The 25,768-nt window shown below is 57.4% G+C and overlaps 1 protein-coding gene across 2 annotated transcripts in view; it reads right to left on the bottom strand.

Moving 5' to 3' along the window:
* The window catches only part of JPH3 (junctophilin 3), a 50,723-nt gene extending 25,657 nt beyond the window's left edge, over nucleotides 1–25,066 (bottom strand). Inside the window, exons 1-3 of one of the 2 annotated variants that reach the window (XM_083851611.1) lie at nucleotides 25,049–25,066; nucleotides 24,043–24,638; nucleotides 9,008–9,785 (exon numbers count right to left, since the gene is read on the bottom strand). In XM_083851611.1, coding sequence (XP_083707737.1) covers nucleotides 9,008–9,785; nucleotides 24,043–24,424 — 1,160 coding nt within the window. In that variant the 5' untranslated portion in view covers nucleotides 24,425–24,638; nucleotides 25,049–25,066. Of the gene's footprint in view, nucleotides 1–9,007; nucleotides 9,786–24,042; nucleotides 24,832–25,048 lie in introns of those variants that run through there. The other variant, XM_083851610.1, reaches the window with a different exon arrangement.
* Nucleotides 25,067–25,768: the final 702 nt, after the last annotated feature.

The raw sequence follows: 25,768 nt of genomic DNA, 5'->3' as shown, positions 1-25,768 counted from the left end.
AATGCATTTCTGCCAGCAGGGCTGTAAGGGATGCGCAGAAACCAAACAATCCGCGCCTTGCTCCACGCAGCCCAGCACCGGGCGATTCCCTGCCTCCGCCTGGAGCCAGGCAGCAGCCACGGGCACAGCTCCTGGTGCCTCTTGCCACGTTCAGCCTCACTGGGACGGAGCTGGGGGAAGGCAGAGCCAGCCCCACGTGGGACGTGGCAGCATCGTCTCCATCCCTCCTGCCACATCCAGCTCATTGCTGGCCGTGCAGGAAGGCACCAGGCACGTTGTACCAGAAAACTGGAAACACAAGAAAATGCCAGCCTAGAACAAAAATGCTCCCCCCCTGAAAATTGCTTAATGCCGTTCTGGAAGGCACCGAGCGGGGATAAGGACTGGGGTTCCAGGCCCTGTGCAGTGCGAGCGCCGCCGGCTGCAGCCCCAACGGCTGTGGGAGAAAAAAAAATAAATAAAAAAATACATCTTCTGCGTTGCCACAGCGACGAGCAGCTCCTGCCTGCCTCAAACTTCAGAGCCCACCCAGAAGATGCTTTCCTCACCTCCGCTTCCCTGCCGCCTGCACGGGTTCCTCCTCCCTGGTGCCTGGGCAGAGGCTGGGAGCCCACAGACGAGCTGCGCCCCCCAAAAACCCCGCTCCTCACGAGCCGCCTCAAAGCCTGCCCGCTCCTGGCTTTGCTCCACGGCCGCGGGTGCTGTGCGCCCTGGCGCACCCCAAGCATCCTGCGGCATCCCCTGGACGGGACGCAGCCTCTCCAGCAGGAACCCTTTCCAGTTCCCCAACTCCGGCGCGCTCCGGGGATGGCAGGCAGCCCCAGGTTTGCAGGTCTGCGCCGCCCCTGAGGCAGAGCCCGTGAAAATTTCCACTTAAGCAACCAGCAGCACAAGAGGGAAAGGATTCAGAGCCCGGCTCTGCCAGGAGAGAAGCTGGGTTCTTAATTATTTATGCTTCACCTCCGTGCTACGGTGATGAGAGACAGAGCAGACAGACAGACAGCAGGAGCAGGCTGCAGCCTCTTTCCCCAGAGAAGCCATTTATAGGATTCGGGTGAGCCGGAGGGCTGCAGACCCCTGCCCAAATCCTGCTCTGCACCTCTCCCCCTGGGAAGGTGCCCTCATGGGGTGGAGCACCCACAGGAGCTCTGTGTGAGCACGGGGAGGGAGTTAGGAGATGGGTAAGAGGCAGACGCCGCTTGGGCATCCCAGCTTGCAGCCAAGGGTGGGCAAAAGGAGCTGGTGCAGGAGCAGGTGCCCTCCTGGAGGAGGGGATGGAGGTGATGAAGAGGAAGAATGGCTCAGCTGCCCTTTACAGGGTCTGAGGAGCTGGAAAGCACCACTGACCCAACCCCGTGTGGGTTTGCCACCCCGGGCGGGTTTCGCTCTGAGGCTGGGTGCCAGACGTGCTCCAGCTGAGCAGAATTAAGCCGTCTCCCGCGTGGGCTGCTCCCGATGCCGAGCCTGGGGACCCCCAAATAACGATCCGTGTCCCTGGGGACATGGACGGGACGAGGTAGATTTGGGCTGTGGCTGCAGCGAGGGTCGCGTCGCCGAAAGGGGCAGCGGAGGCCGGGTGGAGGTGAAGCCAAAACCACGGCAGAGCGCGGGGCATGGCCGTGTCACTGCTGCGAGGGGATTTTTAGGGTGTTCAGCACCCTGAAGAATCGGGACCTTCCTTAGTCACAACTTTAAAGGGATAATCAGTCGGATCCATGGGTTAAATCCCCCTGGGATTTTCAGGGGGGAATTCGCTTAGCAGGGTGTGCGGTCAAATCCGTTAATTTCCTGGATTAGGAAGCCAGGACAGCTTGTCATTTGTCCTGCACGGAGGAGGCGACAGAAACCCCATTGCTCGAGGCTTTCCAAACTCTCTGCAAGAGAACTGAGGGACCAGGAGCCCCCAGCCCAGGCTCTGTGACCCCCCCGGCGGCGCCGGTCCCCCCACCATCAGCATCTCCAAATCTCTGGCTTTGGCAGAGTGATGCTCGACAACACCAAGGAAAACATCCCATATTTTTACCCAGCTCTGCTTTTTCATCTCAGTTGTGCTCTCGATACTGCTTTTGCCTCTCTCCAGAGAGGGAAAGGAAAGGAGGACCTGGGGGGGGGGGCGGGACGGGCGCACGGAGATTTTGGGGTTGTTGCTGCAGGGAAGGAGGTGGGTGGGAAGCTGGGGCGGGAGCAGCGCAGCCGGCAGGAGCGCATGCCAGGGAACCGAAAATGGGAGCTGGGAGAGGAAAAAAAGCACGCCGGCCTCTCACGAGACGGGAAAGCAGCAGCAGGGCTTAGTGCAGCACAGGGAGCCCAGACCTTCCCCTAAAAATCTGGGTGCACAGCGTCACCGGGGTGATGATGGGGTGGGACGCTACATCAGCACCCCGTGCTTGGGCCCGGCTGCTGGCTTTTGCGTGCCCCCGCCAGCTACCGGGGTGAGGATGAGGAGGGAGGAAGGCGACGGGGCTGCGAGCCAGGCAGCTGCGCAGGCTGGGGGAGGATTCCTCCCTTCCCTCCTGAAGATCGCGGAGAACAGCAACGCTGCAGTTTCTGCTCGTTGAATAGGCAAAGCAGCAGGAAGGAAAAGCAGGGGATGGTTTTCTTTTTTCTTTTTTTTTTTTCCCTCGTTGCTGGCTTTTTTTTTTTTTTTTTCCCCTCTTACGAAGGGCTGCTTCACCTGTCACACCTACGGGGTGGCAGCACCCTGCTCCCCTCCCATCAGCACGAAGAGGCCTCACCATCCTCCCCTTCACCTCCTTCCCCTGTCCCAAGCTGCAGGGGCAGCCTGGGCGTGCAGCGAGCTCCTGCCTGCCCCACACTGCCGGGGAGGCTGAAATCCCCCTGCACTGGGCTGGTTCTGCCCCGCAGCTCAGCCCAGCAAAGCTGATAAAAGTCCTGGGTTAGAAACCAGGCAGATGATCCGGGCTGCGATGGGCTGCCGCGCCTGGAGGAGGAGGAGGAGGAAGATGAGGAGGCAGCCACCAATTTGGGCTCCCCACAGCTGTCCCCCGCCTCATGCCCCGCTCCTTGGGGATGCTGGCTGCACGTTTGTCTCGGCCCCTTTCCATCTGATCCCACTGTAAAGGCACCAGCACACCCAGACCTCCCATCCCGGGGTCTTTCCTTCCTCCCGCATCCCCCAAGCCCCTCTCCTGCTCCCCCCAGGCTATCGCAGCCCCTCCAGGGACCGGGGCTGACCCGGTGGGCTCCTCGTCACCGCTCTGCCCGTGTTACTTCATCACCACCCAGCAAGGTCGGAACCGATGAAAGAAATGCACGTCGCACGCCTGGGCTGTGGATTTGGGGTGGTTTAGCTGGCGCTCAGCTCAGCGTGCGGGGAAGGTGGTGGGAACTGCGAAGCTGGGAGCGATCCTCGTGGCTGAAGGACGGGAGAGCAGCGAAGGAGGGCAGCTGGCAAAACTCACAGCAAGCTGCTCTGCTGGACATGCGGAAGGACCCTGCTGAGGTTTTTTTTTAAATGGGATTACTTTGCCCCAAAGGCACCCAACTTTCCACCCCGTCCGTGTCCCCGTGCAGCACCCCTCCGCCCAGGCAGCACGGTGGCAGCTGGGGACGCGCAGAGCTGGCCCTGCACGAGCGTGCCAGCTAGTCCTGACTTTTGACACGGCCACAAAAGGGCTCAACGCCCTCAGTCCTGTCTGAGCAGGATGTTATTACATTGGCCTTGCAGGAGGACTTGCTTAAACGCTCACGGTGTGGCCAGCAGGGCCTGCACGAGCCGGATTTGGGAGGGACGTGATGCTCCGGGAAGCTCCAGGGCTCCTCCGTTCCTCGAACGCCCTGGTCCCGAGGTGGGAATTGTGCTCGCTGTGAGTCAGAGGTACCCGTGTCGTCCTGGCTGACAGCGGGAGGACTAGCAGCTGATCCTGATCGCTGCCGCTCGTGCTCGCCTCCCTCCGTGTCGCACAGGGGTTGTTTGGGGCAGAGGAAGCAAAAACCCAGCCTGCTGCAAAGGGATTTACCCCTGCTTCAGCTGATCTCAGCCTCCAAAAAGTTCCCTCTGTGCTTTTCTCCCTGTCGTGCTGTCCTCAAGGAAAGGATGGAGAGCAGGGACGGAGGGTTCACGCCATCCCGGCGGGTACCAGACGATGCCATCGGTGACCCCATCAGTCCCAAATAAATGGGGGGTGGTGATGTCCTAACCCAGGCAGCCCCCTCCCACACCTGTGCCCCATTTCGGCTGCCGGCTCATCCCCAATATCCCAGCTGGAGGAAGGGGACACACAACCCTTGGGGGGGGCCACAGCGCTCCCCTTACCCCACACCCCTCATCCTCCCCGGCTCCATCCGCAACGAAAACCCCGCCGGTGGCACGAGGGGGGGAGGCGGATGCAGGCGCCCCGCGGCCACCCCCCGCAGCAGCAGGAAGGCAGCAGAAACCTGAAATCAAAGGCAGCGAAGCACAATCACAATGCTGCAGGCACAGGCCTGGGAGAGCATTAAGCAGCATTATGACGGCTCGGCGTACTGCCGGTAGTGACATTACCGCAACTCAAAGTGTTTGGGACCAGAACTGCGGAATCTATTCTTTTCTGTGGGTTCTGCCTGGGCTGCATTTCCATTTTCTGAAGAAAATACCTGCTTGGCTCAAACACAACCTCTTGCACTTTGCTGTTCAGCTCTCCGGGGATTTTTCTTGCCTTCCTGCTTCCCTTTGTGTGCCAGACGTGGAAGGCGGCTGCGCCCTCACCGCAGCATCCTGAAGGAGCTTCAGAACATGATCCTTTACACAGCCTTGCTGCCAAGTCGTCTTTACTCACTTTCCTTCCTTCCTTCCTTCCTTCCTTAATTCCTTAATTCCTTCCTTCCTTCCTTCCTTTCTTCCTTCCTTCCTGCCTCCCTCCCTTCCCTCCTTCCTTCCTTCCTCCCTTCCTTCCTGCCTCCCTCCCTTCCCTCCTTCCTTCCTTCCTCCCTTCCTTCCTGCCTCCCTCCCTCCCTCCCTCCCTTCCTTCCTTCCTTCCTTCCTTTCCTTCCTTTCCTTCCTTTCCTTTCTCTCTCTCTCTTTTTTTTTTTTCCTCCAGTTCCTCTTCCAGAAGTTGAATGACACCGTGCTAATTTGCAGCCTGGTTCCTCCTGAGAATATCGAGCTTAATTATATTTTTCTCATCGTCGGTGAATGGCTGAGCTATAATTACGCCTGGAAGCGCGTTATTTAGGACTAACCCAAAAGCCTCATCCCCTCCGGGGTGCAAGGGACCGGCAGCTCACAATGGGGGCCATGAACCCTGTGCCGAGAGCAGAGCTGAGCGCCGGCCAAACGCCACCCATCACACCCGCAGCATCACCAACGGCCCTTCCTCTCGTGGGTGGTTCATCCACGACCCCAAAACCCTGACCTGTGAGAGCAGAAGGACCCAGCGCCTTGCATTAAAACCCCTGAAGTCCTCTGCAGAGAGCTGGGGTCAGTGCTGAGTTCCCTTTTCCTCCTGCATGGCCACGTGTATCCATCCTTGCCCAGCAGCTGTGCCGAAAGGCAAGGCGCTTGTCCTGGCTGGGTGTTATTATTATTATTATCACCAGTGCCTAGGGACGATTTAGGTATCACCATTATTGATACCGAGATGGGGTCTGGTGTCTTCAGCGCATCCTTCCCCTTCCAGGTAGGCTCTTGCCTTGTGAGACGGGAACGAAGCGCCCTGCAGCACGAAGAGGACGCCCTGCACGTTCATTTTGAACAGGGTAAAACCAGGCTCCTTCCCTCTCTGTCTCTAAAAACTGGTAGTTAATATCAGGATTTGTTTTTCAGGCCTGATCTGTGGCTCTTCTCACCCGTTTATTTTACAGGAACTATTTCAGCGAGCGGGAGATGTAAGAGGAAAGGAAATATTCCTTCCTTTTAATTGCACTGGAGAAAATTTAGGAGAGTCATCTACCAAACCTACAAACTACTCCTTAAATGAGCTTACTTTCTGTGTCACAGATAGCATTGTACTTTGTTCAGACTAAAACAACTTTAAGAATCCAATTTACTTGTCTTCAGTACACTATGTTTTTAGCCTACTTTCCTCAGGAAATGGGGCTTACTTATGTGATTGTGCTGTTTATATATCTATATGCCATCACTCCCACACTAATAACTTTTGAACGTGTTGGCCAATTCCAACCAAATTTGACAGAGCAGCAGAGTTTTCAAAAATACTGAATTCTTACAAATTTAATGAAATACGTGGGTGGGCACATATTTTCCCCCACCAAGGGAAAGGCTGCTCAGTGAACCCAGCCATATTATTAGACAGAAGAGAATACACACACACACGGCTGTTATAAACCCCCCGGTGGCTGGTAAGCCAGGGCTCCCGTTGGTTTCAGATGCGGGATATTGCACCTCTGAGCCCCAAAGCATGAAACGAGAATCAGGATTCCTCTGTCAATGCCTCTACTCCCTATTTTTTTTTGCATTTGTCTCAGCTCGGACGACGCAGTTTGGTGTGGGCACTGCAGGAGAGTGTTTATGCACTTAGAAGCTTTAAAATTAATCATATTAATTACGTGAAAGCCTTTCGAGCTGGTTGTAGGTTTGTAAAACCTTGCTGTCTTCTGCTTCTGCGTGCCGGGATGCAGCCGAGAGACTGTCCGTGCAAAAACACAAAAATAAAAAAAAATGGGGAAGAGCTTGAACTGAAAGGCTGTGGGTTGCAGACACGGCAGCTCTCCGCACTTTCCGTTTCAAGGTCCTTGGCCTTTCTCCTTTGTGCAGCCAAATTACAAACCCAACAGTCCCCAAGACGTTGGGGCTGATCCGGCACCTTCCCCGCGTCTCCAGCACGCCCTACACCCTGCAGCGCTGCCTGAACGTAGCCCAACAGCTTCTCTCTCTGCTGCTGAGTTCTGGGGCTTCAACGTAAGCCACGAACACAGGCAGCAAAACCTCCCAGGACGGGTGTCACCCGCGGATGCTCGGCCAGCTAATGCACAGCGCGCGTCACGTTGGAGCCTGGCTGCCCCCAGCTCGCCCAGCGAGGGCTGCGCCGCGCCGAGAATCGATACAGGGCTTTTCAGCACACCAGCAGCAGCCCTCGTGCACCAGAGGCGAGGGCTGTGCCATGAAAAGAGCAAATCCTGGCGTGGCTGCGCTGTCTCCCTTCCTCGTGTGTCTATTCCAGGGCAGGCAGGGTTGGAGCGAGAGGAGCGGGGCTGCAGGATGCGCAGGGCAGGATGCTCACGAGCATCTGCTGGCAGCAACCCTCGGGGCGATGCTAAACTTGGGCTGCTTCTCTAGCGCTCGGTCTCTGCCGGAGCATCCTCGAAGCAGCGTGCTCCCATTCATTTATTTCTCTGCGTCTTCATTGATGATTAAAGGTGGTCCCAAATCCCTCAGCTTTTTTGTTTTCCCTGTGCACGCTCATGGCCATAGGTTGCATCCTCCCTGTCTGCTACAGGGGCACAAGGTATTTGTGCCCTGGCATTGCTATCGGATTTGATTTTTTTTTTCCTTCTCCTCCTCTTTCATAATTAGGAGGTGGAACATTGTATGCCAGGAGCTCATTAAAGCATTTCCAGCGCAGGGGGGTCACATCCCTTCCAGCTCCTGCTCTCGTGGCTTTCCAGGACCGGTACCGCCTGGGGACAGCGGATGCTCAGGTCTCTGAGCCTGCATCCCACAGCACATTAGAGCTCCTCATTTCCAGGGCTCAGGCCATTGTACAGAGGTGTTTGCATCCCCAGATCACACGGAAATATCTGCTCTTTCTGCTGCTCTGCAGTCTGTTTCCTACCTGGCATTCTAGTGGTTTGTTTTTTTTTTTTGGTGTCTTTTTTTTTAAAGCTTTGACAACAATTTGGTACAACATCAGCTAGAAAACATCATCAAGCCAAAATATCCTCCCAAAGCAGGCCTGGGAGTCTCATCCACACTGCAGATCAGTCATCAGCAGACATGCTGATAAAGATTTCAAGTGTGACTCTGAATACAAATGATCCAGACCCAACAATTAATCCGGCACAGGAGGCTGAGGAGCTGCCTGAGTTTTTCCCTATCCCCAGCCCCTTTTCCCCAGCCTGGCTGCTACACGTAGCGCTTGCTCAGAAAGCAAAAAGAAAAGACCTTGCTTTAACAAACCATTCCCAAAACGTGATGCAAAGGGCCCTGATCTCAGCAAAAGAGCCTGTCCTCTTTGGCTCACCTCTCTTCTGGTTGCTCACTGCAGGTCACCAAGCTCCAGGCACAGTTTGGGAGCCCGGCACTTGAGTTGGACCCTATTTCAACCAAAATTAGACATCACCCCGTTTTTTTTTCCCCCTCTTCTGCTGGTTTTCAGCTGGATCTTTGGGGTACTGGGGTACTGGGTGGCTTCCTGGGGCTTGTAGGGATTGTCAGGGCACCCAGACCTGCTGCTTTCTAGCAGAACCTCAGGCAGGGCAAATCCTCCCCAAGCATCAGCTGCAGCCAGCGATTTGACTGCTTTCCCACTCAAAACCCCTTTCAGGATCAGAAATGGCAGGGAATCCTCCCGGCGCAGGCCTTGGGGTGGCTTCTTTGGGCCGTGTCAGACAGAGGCTATGGGGAAAGAGCGTCGCAGGAGCTCTTCTGCTAAGGGCATCGTCCTGCCTATTATAGGGGCTAGGGAGCAACAGGTAAATAACCCAGCACGTCACAGGTGACAGCCACATGTGCCACAAGGTGACCCCAAAGTGCCATCCCGCCACGCTGCAGCCACCCTGACGCACAGCCCCCAGCGCACGCACTGCTCTGGGCGACCCTCCCTTGCCTTGCCAGGTGTTTTGGGATGGTTGGGCACCAACGGCCTGCCTGAGGTGAGCAGGAGGGACGCTTCAGCCCTGACCCACCCCATTTTGAGCAACACCCACCAGGCCTGGGCAAAGCCTGGCTCCAACAAGCAGCCCAACAACACGGTCCACATTGCGCCGACCCCCAGCAGACACCCGCCACAACACCTGCCTGCCTCCAGCAGCTTCCATCAAACATCCCCCGGGCATCTATAACACGCCAAGCCTCCCCAAAAGCCGCAGCCATCGGGTGCCACCTTACCTGGAGGCCGCGATCTCCGCTTTCTGCTTGGCGATGGTGGCCGCCCGCTCGGCCGCCTCCACGGCCCGATCCACCTTCTCGCGGATCTTGCTGGCCCGCAGCGGGATGAGGTTCTTCCTCTTGCCGCTGACCAGGACGTTCTGCTTGTACTTGCCCTCCTCCTTGGTGCCGTCGGGGAAGGTCATGCAGCCGTAGCCGTGGCGCTTGTTGTTGGCCCACTCGCCCTCGTACTTCAGCCCGTCCGAGCGCTGGCTCACCCCGAAGCCCGACCGCTTGTCGTTCTTCCACTCGCCGACGTAGATCTCGGTGGTGGTGGCATCGATGTCGTCCTCGATGACGGAGAGCTCGGCCTCGCCTTCGCCCAGGCTGATGGTGGAGTTGATGTCGCTGGCGGTGGAGCTGACCGTGCTCATCCCGGCCTCGCTCCGGAACGAGCTCTGCTTGCTCCGCTGGCTGGCCAAGGAGCTCTTGGACTCGGACTTACGGAGCTTGAGCCCGCTCAGCAGCGACCGTCGGAAGATGCCCTTCTTCTTGCTCTTGAGGATCTCGGCGTCGCTGTGGGCCATGAGGACGAAGCCGCCCCGGGACACGGCGGGGCTGCCGGCCACCGCCGGCGAGGAGTCGGGGTGCAGCGCCGTGCCGTTGGTGTGCTCGCTGCGCAGGGAGTTGATGGACGTCCTCAGGGGTGACCTGATGACCGCAGCCATGCCGTAGGGAACGCTCTGCCGGACGCCGTACCCCTGGCGCATCCCTCCGACCCACTGGCCCTGGTATGTCCCTGCGGAGAGGAGGCGAAAGCAAAGAGGGGTTTCATGGCGAGGCATCCTGCGGGTGAGCAGCAGCATCAACGCCCCCCAAAACCCATTATTATTGGCAGCAAAGCGCAGCTCTGGATCCCACCCCATCACCATGGTTGTAAATTCACATTGCAGGAGGGGAAAATAAAATATCAGGGTGGGACTGCAGCACACGCTACAGCTGCAGCATGGGGATGTTAGGAACCAGCCAGGGCACTGGGGCGCACTGAGCCTTCCCTAAAGGGACTGCCCCTTAGATCCAACATGAGTTTGTAAAAGGATCGGGCAGGGAGATGGGAATTGTAACCAGGATCAGAGTCCAACCCCGTCTGCTGCCAGCAGTGATCAGAGTGGATGGTATATTACCGTGCGTTTATTTATATACACAGCGCCTTTCATCCAGCGTGTAGCAGGAGGGAGCGGCTCTATAGAAATAAAGGCCTCACGGGGAGACATCCATGTGGTTATTATCCTCAGAAACGTGCCCCTGCCTGAACTCCTCCATTTGCGTGGGCACTCGCTGAGTTACTTAACCGGCAGTTAGCAGGCTGGGACGCACGCAGCACCTCGCCGCGACGCCGCTGCTCCGGCGTGCCGAGGGCTGTGCCTGCCCGAGAGCGGCCGTGCTGGAAAACGGGGCCAGAAGAAACCAGGCCGGGTGGGAAAACACAACCCAGGAGCGATCCTTGCCCTGCCCACCAAAATGCGTGGTGGTAATCAGCTCTCCCTGCCCCGGGTTTATAATCCCTTCCCATCCCGAAGCACGGCGATTGGCACGCTTCGTAATTTTATCTCGGTCAGTTGAACTGCGGCGCTCGTTTGTATTCTTAGGTCAGCTTAATCTTTTTGGGGCTGTCTCGCGATGCAGTGATGCACCGCCTGGCTAAGCCCTCGCCGGGAGGATTTCAAGCCCCAGGCAGGCTCCTCGCTCAGCCGGTGCTGCCGAGCCCAGCCCGGGGCAATGCTGGAGCGGGGCTGGAAGCTGCCAGCACCACGCAGTGTCAGGGCAAGGGAGTCTTAAACAGTCTTAAAATAGTGAAGCGCGTGTGAATCAGACCGAAACAGCCCTGATAAAAACAGCCCGGCAGATCACCTCCGGCTCAGTCCGACAGCGACTTTCCATCCCTTCTCCGCACGAGATGATCTTTGCCCTTAGCAATCAGCACCCATCAGATCCACCTGAGCTGTCCCTTTTGGCAGCAAAAATATTGTTCCCTGAGACATCCCCGCCTTGCTGCAGTGATTTCCCTCTCGGCAATTTCCAACAGCCCGGCAGAAAGGATTAATAAAACGGGCAGTGCTGGCTGTCCAGATCGCCAGCCCGGAGAAACCCTACTTCCACTGCAAGGAGCAATCCCAGTGCTGGAGCTGGGGCACCCTGATGCCCCATTTAATTCCTCACCCTGACCTTACCCCAGGGCTCCCTTAGCAGGGGTTATCGCTCACCGCTGCCTGCCTTTTCCATCAAAATGAGAATTTGCACCACCCTTCTGTGGGTTTAAATGCGTTTCACTCTCGATTTATACATGGGGAAAGGTGGAAAGAGATGAGGGCTGCTGTTTTCCCCAGTGCTGGCTGTGGTTCCCAGTGCCCTGTGGTGGGCTGGCCCCAAGGACCAGCACCCAGAGGCGCAGGCACCCATTCCTGGTGCTCCGATGCTATCCCCGCGTACCCCCAAAAATGCTGGCTCCAAGCAAAGACTGCCTTGGAGAAGGGAGGCAGGGCCAGGCAGGCAGGATTTACCGAGGGTTTATAGGATTAGTGCTGGGGAGGGAGCAGAGTGCTGGGATTACGGCGGCACCGGCAGGGCAGGGCGAGGAGCGGTGCTTGGCTCTGGGGAGAAGAATAGGGGACAGACAGTGGGATGGACAGCAGAGAGCATGGAGGGGATGCTGGCCATGCCCTCACGTTGGGATTGAGCCTGTGGGCAAGGGGGCAGGGAGAAAAGGCCCTGGTTGGGATCTGTCAGAACCGCCCTGCCCAAGTCCTGGCCCCCTTTTCCTTGGCGACCCCCTCGCCCCGCTCCCCAGCCCCGGGCAGGCCCTGGGACCCCTCCACCTCCCGGCAAATCCCCAGCTGGGGAACCAGAGGAAAAGGAGGCATCGTAAAGCAGGCAAGGCCCTGTGCTACAAGCCAGAGGCAGCGGCAGAGAGCAGAACAAAGCCGGCTCGGAGCAGGCACGACAGCGCGGCGCAGCTGGAGCAGAGGCAGCAAATTGGTCCCAGCAGGTTCCAGCTGCAGCGAGTGCCTGCGCGCCTCCCCAGCAAGGCCGAGGTGCCCGGGAAGCTGTCGTCTTTGCACGGCCTTACAACCTACTCCGAGGATTGCACGGCTGCCAGCAGCAGTTGCTGCATCTGCTTGGCACGGCGGAGTTTTCTAAGCACAAGATGCGAGGACGCGAGGAGAGCCACCGCATCCTTGTCCCGGCCACGGCACGGAGCAGCTCCCAGCGGAGCGTTCCCAAGCCCCAGATTTTGTTTCCGTGGCTGTTGTTGCTCTCCTGAGCACTTCCCCAGCTCACCTCCCCAGCACCCTTCAGGACAGCTGGCCGCCTTCGTGGGCATGGCCAGCTGAAGGTGCGTCCTTCCAAGGAGCTGAGTTCTTGGAGTCCCCCCCTCCTTCCTCGCCCATCAGCACTCCTTTCTTCGTCTGACTTCATTACCTTTTTTAAACCCCCTAAATAGCCCAGGATTTGGCCACGAGTGCTGGAAGCACTCAGAGCCATCTGATCTGCATTGCTAAGCACCGTCACCTCCTCCCCTTGCACTGCTCGGCTTAACCTCTGCCCTCTCACATTTGCAGATATGTGCACAAGGCCCGATCGCGCAAGGAGCCCGGAGACTCCTTCTCCCTGCAGAGGAAACGGGATTTTATGGCTTTCCACGTTCCACGACGGACAGGCTACGGCTGTTTCAGAGCCAGGGAGCTGCAAAGTGAAGTGGGACTGCAGGATGGGGCCGGGGGTGGCAGGGCGAGCACTTCTGATGCAGGAGGGACCCCGCCAAGGTGCCGAGCACCTCCAGCCTCATGGGCTGCAAGGGCAAGCACAGGGAGCAAAGTGTTTGCGACTTACTGTGCTAGCACCACCGAAGCAGCAGCCATTTCTGCTTTGCAGCTCTTTCCTTGCTATCAATAATTGCAGAATGCTTCCCAAAGCATTAATTGCATGAGGTTAATGGGGGGATTGCACAGGGGAAAATGCTGCATCCCCAGGGCTGGGTGCTAGGCACGGATGGGAGCAGAGGCACAGCAGGAGAGCGCTGGACAGCCAAGGGAAAACATCTCAGCCACCACTGTCCTGCTGGAAAGAGGGACGGATCCTGCCCTGGGAGTGGGAATTTTGCCATTTACCATAATGGCAGCAAAATGAGGGCCTGAGGGGATAAGCAGAGGGGGAGGCCAGGCTGCGCTCTCTCTTGCAGTGGTTTTACCCCAGGGAAGATTTCCTGACTCCTGGTGTAACCACTCCAGAGGGATTTGGCCAAGAACAAGGTGATGCCAACAAAAGTTGGGATGCAGGCATGCACGTGCCCGGATGGGAGGGGAGGGGATAACCTGAGCCTGGGGGAACGCAAATAAAGTTTTCCTGAACGACGGCTCAGCAAGAAAACTTCCAGAGAACAGCAGATGGAGCGTGAGAGAGGAAATGGGACTGCGCGAAAGACAAGGGAAGTCAGGAGGGGATGGAAACGTGGGGAGAAGAAAACAGGCGATGCCGTTGCTGGCCACTTCCACTTGTGGTTTGTAGCCTGTCCTCATTTATTTATTTATTTAATTTGGCTCCCTCCTGTTGGAGCAGGGCCGGGTGGTTTCCAAATGGCTTTTCAAGCTCCTGCAGGAATTTCCATCGCCCTCAGGACCATGCAGAGCCCCGTCCTCAGCCAGAGCTGGCAGGGACGAAAGCAGCAAGGGAAAAGTCGCTGGCTCCCAAGCCTCGTTCCTAAGTCTCGAGCAGCTTGTAAGTTCTTGAGCACTGACAAGCACCGAAGAGCAATCTAATTTGTTGCAGTTATTCAGCGCTTTCTCAGCATTTGGCTCAGGAAGCGAAAACTCATTCTGGGAAGAGCGCAGGGAGCCCACGGGGCCGCTCCCGTTGTCCCCATAACGCCACCAGCCCCGACACCGGGGTTCGCCCCGCGGCAGGGGTGAAGGATGGGCGCCTCTTGGGGAGGCGAGCAGGACCCCGAGCAAAGCCTCCACGTTCCCTGCTGGAAACGGGGATCGCGCAGCAGCACTCCGGCAGCTCAGCCGGGAATTGGGCAGTAATTAGCTCCTGTTTGCAAAGTGAGGCTCTGCAGGCACCGGGAAGAACGACGTGTCTCCGTTCACTTCCTCAGCTTTGCCAAGGAAATTTGGGTTTTTTTTGCTGGAGGAGGAGACCTGTCCCCGTCTCCACCTCCTCTCCCGCACCTCCTGCAGCAGGGTCCGTGCGGGACCGTGTGGCTGAGGACCGTGGGGACGCAGAGGGGGCTGGCACGAGGTCTGGTTGAGGATGGGAAGTGGCAACCAACACACGGCTTGGTCTTTCCACGCAGAGCATGCCAGCCTGGGACCTCGCCTCACTGATGCACTTTGTGCCGGGTACCTTTAGCAAGGTGACATAAGAGAGCCATCGAGAGGGAACAGAGAACCAAAACGCCTACGAAATGGCATTTTTTGGCCCAGATGGGGACAACCCACGGCGCTGCACCCAGCAGGTGATGGTGAGGAATGTCATGGGGTGGAAAGTGCCCGGCTTTGCTGCTTGCTGTCCCAAGCCTAGGGGCCTCCTGCTGTCCGTCCTGCTTATGGTGAGCTCGTGAAAACCAGCGAGGACACCCAGGGGAGTCCAAATTTTAGATAAACAGGCAGCACAAGGGGGTTCCTTAGGGCACACCAGGGCAACAGGGAGGTTTTGAAGGACGCAGGGGGTAAGATGGGCTGTCTGCAGCCCAGTGGCACCCATGGGGCTTCCCTTGGCCAAAGGTAGGATCACCAGCTTGTACAGAAACCCGTCCTGCCTCCAAAATGGTGCTAGAAGGGGGCAGGACATCAGGACTTTGGGGGCTGCAGTGGCTGAATTTTCTTCCCTCCCTCCCCCCCTATCCAAGGCGTTGGCATTTTGCAGGCTGCTGCTGAGTCCTTTGGCTCTACTCCAGGAAAACCATTAAGTCGGAGCTGTCGGGATTGAAGCCTGCTCACCAGCCTGTCCCAAACCGAGACTGCCAGCTCGGTGTCCCATGGGACAGAGCCCTGGCAGGGGCACAGCTCACGGGAGGTCGATGCAGATCTGCCCGGCCTCGCTCCGCTTCACTTTCTTGCACTGAGAAATTCAGAGGGTTACACACAATGTCGTAGACGTTAAGGCTGAGTTAAGAAATTTAGGGTTAGGGGTCAATGCAGGGGATTTCCAGGTGAGCTCAAATCGGATGTGGCTGCCCAGGTGGTCGGTCACAGACCACGGAGCAGCAGGCTTCAGGAGGCAGGTGTCTCTGTAGCCTCTGCCCCTTCCTGGAAGCACGGCCAGTGCCGCTTGGTGTGGCGGCCGTGTTTAGCAGAGGCAGCCATCCAAAACTCCCAGCTTGCTTGTGCAACTCAGCAAAATTGGGAAATGAGGTCTGAGTTGTCCGAAGCACCCGTCTGCCGTTCACAACCCAGCAGAAGTAATTAGGCCTTGCAAATGGCTGGTTTATCTTGCGGAGGATCCTTCCTGGGATGCTCACCTCCTCGCTTATCGCTGAACTCCGCCACGCATTAATTAAAGACATGCGACGGCAATAATGACGCCGACCCCGAATTGCGACGCCAGGAGCAGGTTTTACAAATATCTGGGAGCTGGGTCTGGGGCAGAATTCATGTAAGATGCTCAAAGAGCAGGTTTAGCCTTGCAGAAACATCCCAGAGAGAAGATGGGTGGGGGAAAAGAGGGCTGGAGGACGCTCCGGCAGCTGTGTCCCCTTCTCCTACTGCGTTAGCTCAGCCCCAGGACCGGTGGGGTGGTGATGGGGACATCCTCTTTGGCCACCTCAACTGATTTCTGGTAGCCAGGGTTCCTCACTAGTAAAAAGGTGCAGCCAAAATGTGCAGCCTGCTCCTCCTGAGCATGCACGTGGGTGCGTTTGCTACCAGCGCATCCCCTGAGCTGCCCATCCTGCAGGACAAAGCACCGCGCCGCACAGTGGTGACTTGCATTTCCCAGTCTGTGAGCAGCAATCACTCCCCAAAAACACCAACCTACATCCCCCTGGCATGCTACGGAGGGCTAGGACTTGCCACCGGCATTGCCCGTGGGGAAGGGTGGGCTGAGGGGTGATGCATGCGTGCAACGCCTGCAAATTGCCTGCCCCCAGCCCTGCCGAGGGTCCCCGTGCCTTGGCCATCACCAGGTCATGCTGAAAACGTGGCGATGTTTCTGCTGGGGCAGCCTGGCCGCTTGTTAGCCAAAAATCCGCTCTGGTGAGTGCTCACACAGGGGAGGATACAAGGTATGGATTTTTGAGTATGCAAATCTGATCTGCAGGCACAAACACGTGATGGATGTTAGTCATTGCCTAATGCCAGGCTGCGCGCAGACAGGCACCATGGGCAGGGAGGTCTGTGGGGGAGAGAGGGAAGGGATGGGGGATGAGATGGGAAGGGATGAGGGATGGGAAGGGTAGGAAAGGGTAAGGAAGGGCAGGGAAGGGTAGGGAAGGGTAGGAAAGGGTAGGGAAGGGAAGGCAAGGCAAGGCAAGGGCACCTGCCTCCTCCTCGCCGGATGCAGAGACAACTCTGGCTGAAACACCACCGAACGGGACTGCTCAAGGGGTCCTCTGGGACAATCATCAGAAATGCAGACTCACGTGGTGGGAATGCATTATCTGAGGATGTCAGCCCCATCCAAAACGTGGCGAGCCCTTTATCTTCATCTGCCCCAAAGGTCCTTCGCAAACAGCTTAGAGATCAGCAGGGCGAAGCTGCTCCCCTCACAAGCATTAATGTGCGTCGTGATACAGCACAGACTGCTGATTTCTGCGCTTATGGCTGGGAAATTGAGGCAGGGGGGATGATCTCCAAGAAAACCTGGTGCATGCCGCCTTCCGTGGGCAGTAAACGGCTCTGCACTTCCACAGCCGGGCAGGGGACGGGGCGAGGACCCGAAGCCGATGCCCTCCCTCTGCAGATAGCAGCAGGAATCGAGCCAATTTCCACAAGCACTGGCCGGGGATGAACACACGCCCTGGTAACATCAAGGTCCTGAGCCCTGGAGGGGAGGACGAGCAAAGCAGCAGCACCCGGTGCTGGCTGCTGCAACCTGAATTTATTTTAAGGGGGCCCGAGACGGGATGGCTGTAGCAGGAGGGATGGCAAACCCATCACCATCGCGCCCAGCACCTTTGTTACAGCTAATGTGCTCCTCTCACAAAGCAGAGTGAAATCGGGCTAATGCTTAGCCCGTTAATCCCCCGGCGCTCTAATCCTCCTTGCAAACTCTCTGATCTCACCCCATTTCTCGGCAGGGCTCGCGGGGGTTAGGGCTAGTTCCTCGGCACTCGGGATGGGTGCTGCGTGCTGGTGCTGGGGTTTTTTGGGGGCTGTATCCCTGCGAGGTGCAGGAGATGCTGAGTGGTGCCCAGCTGCGCATCCTACAGGTGGCAGCGCCCCCGGGGCGGGGGAAGAAGCTGCCCATCATCCTGAAGCTGCAATTTATCGGAAAAATCCGTGTCTGTGCCAAACGCTGGGCTGCCATCGGGGTCAGGCAGCAGGATGTGCACCAGCAACCCCCAAAATCCCAAAATCATTCAACGACTTCTCGTCGTGCAAGGCAGGGCACAACAAGGGTCCTCGGCTCACCCCAGCCCTCCGCTTTGCAGCGCCAGAGCACGATCATAATCTTTTTTATTATTATTATTTCCCATGAAAGAAAATGGCCAAGGCCTTCTTCAGGCCGGGGAACCATCCCGCCCACCCAAAGCATTGCCCTGGGCAGGGAATCATATCCTTATTGCGATCATCTTCATGTGAATATTTGCAAAGTTAGGGGCCGTGCGCTCGCTGCTCGCTCGTTCATGAAAATTCATGATGCTCTGCTGTACGTTAGGAGCAAGTGGAACCTCTTCAGGGGATAATCCCGGGAAAGGAGTGACTGTTCCAGGGGAATGATCACGCATCAATTGCAACTTTTAAGTATTTCGATTCAAAGGCCAGAGTCTGGGAGGAGAAGCCAGTATTAAGCCCCAAAATACAAACATTTTCCATTCGAGTGCTTTTTTTTCCTCCAAGCTCCCCTTTTCCATCAACAGTTAAACGCTCGGATTGTATCTTAAACAACGTGCTGGAGCAGCAAAAAAGTATCGCCAGTCTCCTAACTATTGCAAAGTCCTGCAAAATAAACCCTTTCCTGGTCAGGATTTCAGGCAGTGCCACAGCCAGACCCCAAAAGCTGCCAAATCTCACACGACAGATCCCAGCCCAGCTCCGTCCCCTGTAAGACCAGCACCAGCACCACCCTGCCCGGCTTCTACATGTTCATGCCTACGGTAATGCAGACCATCCCCCTGCATCAGCGCTACCTGACTCAAGGCGTTCAAAATTAATCAGGTTAATTTTAAAATCGAGGCTTTTTTAAACAGAAGGCATTTTTAGCTCCTGTCTGCTGGCTCCCAAGCCTGTAAGAATGACTTTTCTGCAACAGTCTGGGTGGGAACCTTCTTTCAAAAATGAAGCTGAAAATCTTGCAAAAAAATCACATGATTCCACAAGCTGGAGCTTCAAGGAAAAAAATGTTCTGCCACAGGAGCAGATGTCACTGAGCCACGAGGAGCCCCAGGGGACTTCGAGTCCACTCCCCCTTAGTATATCCAAATACCCCACAATTGGCTTTAAAAGCCACGAGGAACCCCAAAGCAACCCACACGGCACCTCCGCGGTGCTGCTGTGCCCCGCTTCTGCATCCTGGAGCCAACTTCCATCGGGGCCAGGAGACCTCAGCTTTTCCCCAAAGGAGCCCAGCGACAAAGCCCCGTCCCCAGCAAAGCTCCCGGTGACCCCGTTGGTGCAGGATGAGGCCCTAAACCACCATCAGGCAAATAAACGATCCTCGTGTTTTCCCTGCCCTTTGGCTCAGGTCAAGCCCTCTTGCTAAGAGGAGAGGAAAATGTTCCCCAACCAGCCTGAAATGCTCGGATGGAGAATTTTCCGTATCGCTCCTACGGGGCGATCCGAATGAAAAAGGCAAGGGGCGTTTATAGGGCTGTCATGAGTTGCCAGAGACAGTGAACACGGATTTGTGAAACGATTTTAGAATTGGGCTTCAGGACTCGGCATTAGCAGTCGGGGGGAGATGTGTAAGGGGGGGCAGACTGCCCCAAGGTGGGGTCCCACGTTGTCCCCTGGGGCACCACGTGCCAGACAAAATACCAACGTGGGTCTCAGCCCGTCTGGCAGTTTTTATGTCCTGTACTTCTCCCTGGGGTCAAAATCCTTCTTCTTCTGTCCTGAGCTGTACCTGAAGCTAAGCAGCATGTTCCAGTGAGATAAGTAATTAACATGAGTTCATATCATTTATTTTTAATGAAGCCGGTCAGAAGCTTCATTTAGCATTTCGATTCATTTTTCCACATCCAGCGTGTCCTGATGCCTCAGTCGTTGCTCTCCTGGTGTCACCGCTGCCTTGCAAGCATCCTCTGTACCAAATGCAGATGGCAGGATGCTTTACAAATGAATTGCACAGCTTTCCTTTAATTACCAAGTTCTTGGGGGGTCAATAGGACCGGCTAGCTCTGTGCCTGGGTTCTGCAGGAACCTGGAGGATCGGGGACTGGGGCACATTTGTATTTGCTTGCTGCCGCCCACCACTTGAAGTGCACCAACAATTCGTTCCCAGCAGCAAAATAACACGAGAGCCGATACTTTTAAGGTAATTCTGACATCCACGCTATGAATAGATCGCATGGAAATTCGCCCTCGCTAGCTGGTTCCCTGCAGCTGTAGAGAAACCTGTGACCAACCCCTGGTACGGGTGGTGGTTGTCATCCCAAAATGACCTCTGGGCTAAGGCAAGGGGGCCACGTCCCCTTCCTGGACAGGCAGGTGACCCTGCAGCATCCCTGGGTCTTGCCCCCCTGAGCAGCCCTTTATGCCTTTTTGCAAAAAAACCCTCATGTTTTCATCCCATCAACCACCTGAAAACCATTTGGTTTGTGGCTCCCAGTGCTGCGAGTGGCTGGAGGTGTCACTGGTGCCACCGCAGGGGCACCGGTGACACTGGGGGACGTGGGGCACGGAGCCAGCACGGCTGCTCCCACTGCACCGCTCCCCTCTCCCCACCGCTTGCAAAGCACAAAGATTTGCCAGCCCGGGCCAAGAAAACCCACTTGCCTACTCACACGGTGCTAACAATGAAAACACTAATTATATTTCACTCACCTATCAAAGGGATGATTCATTTAGGTGAGTGGGCACGGAGGATTACACAAGACGAACGCCGAGGTGCGACCGCCCGTCCCTTCGGGGTGGCCCTCCCGAAAAGCGGTGCTGCACGGAGCCCACAGGATGGGGTGGGCTGAGAGCAGAAGGGGCACAGCAAGACCCCAGTGAACCACGGACACCTCCAGGCTGGGGAGCTGCTCCCCGAGCGCTGCCAGGCACCAGGGACCCCGGAGAGGGGCTGCTCTCGGTCCCGGATGCCAAACGCTCAGCCGGGATGGGCAAGGAGGGGACGGTGGCTTTGTCAGGGCTGGAACGGGCGAAAGCAGGTTTAGGGCTTCCTCGTCTCCCTCAGCCCCATCTCTTCCACTCCCCCACCACTGTTTGAGCAGCTAAACCCACACCCAATGCACGGCCCAAGGTTTTCTCAGGGATTTCTGTGGCAAGCCTGTGGTCAAGAATCAAACCGTGCCTTCAAGGTTCCTCTCGCTTCCCCCCGGGGTAAAATCATGGAGTGTTTCCAAAGTGCCACGGAGTTACAGAAAGGTATCACGAGGCCAGAACCAGACGAGATGTCTCCTGAGAGTCTCCAACGGGAGGCCTCCACACCTTGGCTCCAGAGAGCTTCCCCACCACCAGCTCCATCCCTGCTCATCCCACTCCCTTTTGCCCGAATCAAGGGACCTGTGCAGCTGCCGACGTGTGGCCAGGCTGAATCCAGCCCACCAAACGAGCCTTGCAGCTCCAGCACCCGACCGAAGCAATCCTCAGAAGCCCGTTTTATGTAATACCAGCCTGCTGCTGGCTGGGGCAGGAGGCGTCGGGCATTTTTGGCAGAAGGACGAGGATGCACGGATGGGCAGGGACGGTGCACACCTGTGCCACAGGTGCACGGGCATAGGTCGGGCGTGCAGTGATGCCATGGAGATTTGGCACGGAGCTGGCTCCCTAAGGGAGCAGAGGGGCTGTATTTGTGCCTGGTGCACCACGTCCACACGCAACCACGCAGCTGGGGGCAGGCGGACCACGGGCAGGGGTCCGAGAGCCCCGGCGGTGCGCTTTGGGCACAGCACGTGCGCGCACGGAGGGGCGAAGCGGCGTCGCGGCGTGGGGAGGAGAGGCGTGCGTGCACGGCGATGAGTGTGTCGGCGTGGGAGGTGTGAGCTCGGCAAGCTGCACGCGGGGGCAGCGTGCGTGCGGGCGCCAGCACCCGGCGTGGGGGGGGCGGCGCCTGGGGCTGCCAGCGGAGCCGGGGTGGCAGTGGGTGGCCGGGGTGGGGGGACACACCGCTTGCCATACCCAAGCCAAACACGTCAAACGTGTGTGCACGGGGCACGCAAAATATTGTTTCCCCAACAGCACTGGCGATGGCTGGTGGAGTTTCGGGATTGGCCCTTACCCACTGTCATGAAAGGAAATGGTAAAATTGGAGTGAAAAACCACAAATTCCGTGGCATCTTGCTTCCTAAACCGTGCTGCGCATTTCGGGACCCATCCCCTAGCCCTGGTTGATGTGCTAAAAAAAAATAAAAATGCAAGGGATGAATATTTATCTGTGGGTGGCAAGTGACAGATGCTGGGGCGAGGATTCTAGGATACTTCAGCTTGATGGAGGTAATAACTCGAGCAGATTAATGAGAAACATCCTTCCCAATAGTTGCCTCCTCTGTACAATCCCCATGCAGTCGCCCCGGCTGCACACATCGGCTTCTTGTACCCAGACGCACAAAGTTCATTAAGGTTCGGTGTCCAAAAGGCTGGAGATTTGCACCCACAGTTGGGAAAGGCTCCCTGGCTACTTGCAACCGAGTTCATGAAAGTGCATCCTCGGCCGGGCTCCGCCGCGCCGCGGTGGCTGCCAGGACAAAAGTGGGGACCGCGGGCATCGGGGCGAGCAGGAGCCCGGCCGGGGCGTGCAGCATCCATCCCTGGTGCCAGCAGCCTGGGCACAAGCACCACGGCTCCAGGTTGCCCCAGCACCACCATTCCCTCATCCTGGCGTGGTTTGCAGAGTCCCCAGGGGACAGCATTTTGCTACAGACCTCTTCGCCTACCGATCTTACACCTCCTCCTAAAATGACAGCCATGCACTAGACGTTTTTGGTCCCAACCGCGGAGAAGCCAGCCTGGCCTGACAAGATGGAAGAAGCTCTTTGCTTCTGGTAGCTTCTCAGAAACCAGGAATGGCTCGTTCACCCCACGCTGGGGATGCTCCCCAGGCTTCCCAAATCGCTGCCGTGCTGCAGCCGACGAGGAACAGGCAGGGCTGAGCCCTGGGTGGGGACAAGAGCGCGCGTGGGGACATGGGGATGGGGCCAGCCCCGCGACAGCCAGCCCTCGGAGACCTGTGGTTCGTGCAGCTCCTGCCCGCCTTCCTGCAAATGTCCCCGGCAGGGGCCGGGTGCCGGCGGGGGCGCAGCGAGGCGGCACGCGAGTTCAGGGCACGCAGAAAATCCCCCACATCCCCTCCTGACCCTGCCGAAGGCGAGAGACCGTGACTGTGCTCCGAGCGAGCTTTATTCCCAGCCGAAGGGCTGCCAGGATTTCGAGATGACTCGCAAAGACAAGCCCAACAGCTTCCAGCTAAAACCCCAGCATTATTCCAGGCATCTGAAACAAAAGGTTTCGGCTCTGTTTTCCTCCAGGAGAAAGCCACCGGTATGAAATTATCTTTAAAAATAAAGAGCTCGTTCCACCTTTCCCTCAGGGAGCAGAAAAGGGCAGCTGCAGGTGCCATTTAATCTCGCCTCCCCGTACAACCACAAAGCAGCACACTGGGGTTTTCTAGAGAAAGCTCTTGCAGCACCTTTCACGAAGGCTGCGATGGAGCTCATCAACACCGCAATTTCCTGAACGTGGCCGTCCTGGAAAAAGATAACGCCTTAATAATAATAAAAAAAAAGGAGCCTGCTTTAGATGAACACGCTCACCCGAAAAACAACGGGGCGGCACTGCTGAGAGCCCCCGGCTGCCGGCAGGTAGGCCCGGCTCGTATTATGGAGGCAGTTTAGATGGAAGTAGCCACAAAACATCAGGGAGGATGATACAGCCACTTACGGCACAGCACCAGCTGGTTTTCCTAGTTTGGCCTTAAAGCCTGTTAGGCCAGCAATTTTTGATCACTCCAATTGGGTTTTCATGTTTTTTATTTAATCCTAGCTTCCCCTCCACATCTCGTTAAGCTGTGTTGACGGCAGAGAATAGCTTTTGTGATCCCTCTGAGCCCCTACGCTAAGCATTAAGCCGTAAACTAGGAATGTAAGACTCTTGTCTGAATTAAAGTCTTTTGCCTGGTATTATTTATTAAGTGTGGGGCTGCGTTTGGAGGGGCTGCAAGGCAGGGCGTGCATGCAACGACCTCGACCCCTCGCCAAAAGCATTTGCAGCAAAGGAGCTGCAGGGATCTGCCCCAGATCCCCCCGCTCGCTCCAGTCCCCTCTGGTTTGCTCCATCCGCTCCACGCCAATCCTACAGGTTACAGTGGTGCAGTCATCACTGTGAATCCCATGTGCAACTCGGGCTGTCTCCCAGCAGCTTGGCCCACCCCGTCCTCCCACCCCGTGGGCGAGGGCTGGGCACCCCCCGTGCCCCAGGGCCAGCACCCCAAAAAAGCCCTGCCAGTGTCAGGGGAGAGGGCCTGGTGCTCGGAGAACGTATGGGGCTACCTGTGGCAAAGAGCTGGGCTGGTGCCACGCGGGGCTGGTTCCTTGTCTCCCGTGGGGCGCGAGCATCCGAGCATCCCTGGCTCCAGGCGGGCAGGCTGCAAACTCCCAGGCGCCAGCCCAAGCACGGGGGCTGGTACCCACACACCGCATCCCGCCCCGGCTCGGAAGGGACCAATGCATCACCTACCTCCATCCGAGTAGGTCTCTGTCCCGTAGCCATCCTGTAATCCATTGCTCCAGGTGCCTTCGTACTTGGCCCCGTTTCCAGTGCATTCTCGGACCCCGTACCGTCCCTTAAATCCATGGGTCCACTCGCCTTTGTACACCCACTTCCCCTTGCTCTCCATGCCAATGCCATGGCGCTTGCCCTGCGCCCAGGTGCCCTGGTAAGTGTTGCCGCTGGGCCAAGTGTAGACCCCCAGCACCTCAAAGCCGTGACTCCAGGAGCCCGAATATTCACCTTGACCCTTCGGGCCGGTACAGATTCCGTGGCCATGAGCCTTTCCGTCCTCCCAGCCTCCACAGTACGACCCTCCATCGTCAAAATTAAACCTTCCCCCACTGGACATGCATGTAATTCGGTTTGCAAATCCCCCAAAAGGTGAAAAAAAAAAAAGAATGCAGGAAATAAAACGGGAACGATGACTTGGAAAAAAAAAAAAAAATCAAATCAGATCAGATTCGATCGAAATCATGCAGCAGATCCAGGCAGCTGCTTAAGCCAGTTTCTTGTGATTATTCATTCTCTGGGAGTATGTTCGGGATCAGTTCTCTCTTCCCCTGCTGTGGAAACAGGATCATTAAAAAAAAAAAAAATAGCAGCAAGAGCAGCAGCAGCTATTGGGTTTTGGTGCAAACGACTCCACCTAAAAACCATCCACGGCAGGGAACGGGGGTGGGGGCAGGAAAAAAAAATAAAAAAAGGGGGAGGGGGGGGGGGGAAGGAAAAAAATATATATATGTAAAAAAAAAAAAAAAAAGAGGCCAAATGCCAAGAGAGCGAATTGATGCCCCGGCCGGCTGCGGAGCCCGGCTCCCCCCGCGGGGCAGGGCCGCCCCCCCCCCCCGGGACCCCCTCGCCCCCCGGCCCGGCGTGGGGGGGCCCCGCGGGCGGCTGGCAGCGGCACTGCGGGGGTGGCGACCGCAGCCCCCCGCCCCTAAAAGCCCGGCGCCTCCTGCGCTCCCCGGCAAACCTGGCTGCGGCTGCTGCTGCTGCTGCTGCTGCTGCTGCTGCTGCTGCTGCTGCTGCTGCTGCTGCTGCTGCTGCTGCTGCTGCTGCTGCTATTGCTGCTATTGCTGCTGCTGCTGCTGCTATTGCTGCTGCTGCTGCTATTGCTGCTATTGCTGCTGCTGCTGCTGCTGCTGCTGCTGCGGTGGCCGCTGGCCCAGCCCAGCCCAGCCCGCATGCCGCCCCCCCCGGGGGGCTCGGGGTGGAAGGGGCGAGGGTCTCCGCTCGCCCCACGGCCTCCCCCTTCCTTCCTTCGCCTTCCCTTCCCTTCCTTCCCTCCCGCGGGGCTAAATCCTGCTTAGGAGCGAGCGGGGATCCTGGGCTCTCCGCTCTGCCTCATCGCCGGGCTCCGGGTGGATTTAAAGAGACAGCGGCTGCGTCGCCACAGCCTCCTGCCCCCCCCTTCCCACCCCCCCACCCCGCTTTATTCCTCGCCTGTCTTCCTCCGAGCCTTCCCCACTCGTGGCCGGGACGCGAAGGGGGCGGCCGGACCCCGCTGTGGGGTCAGGGGCCCCCCCCGGGGTGCCGCGCTCCGCAGCACGGATCCCAAATTAATTCAGATGTCCTCTCCCTGCGGCATGGCGCGAGGGTCCCCGGCCTTGGGCTGGAAGGAGCGAGGCAGCGGAAGGCCCACGGTGGTCGCGTCCGAGGAGTATTTTCGGGGCTGGGGGAGACGCTGGGAGGA

Source organism: Anser anser, assembly GCF_964211835.1.
Source record: "Anser anser genome assembly, chromosome: 11".
Classification (NCBI taxonomy): domain Eukaryota; kingdom Metazoa; phylum Chordata; class Aves; order Anseriformes; family Anatidae; genus Anser; species Anser anser.
This window is presented reverse-complemented; position numbering and strand designations above follow the sequence as displayed.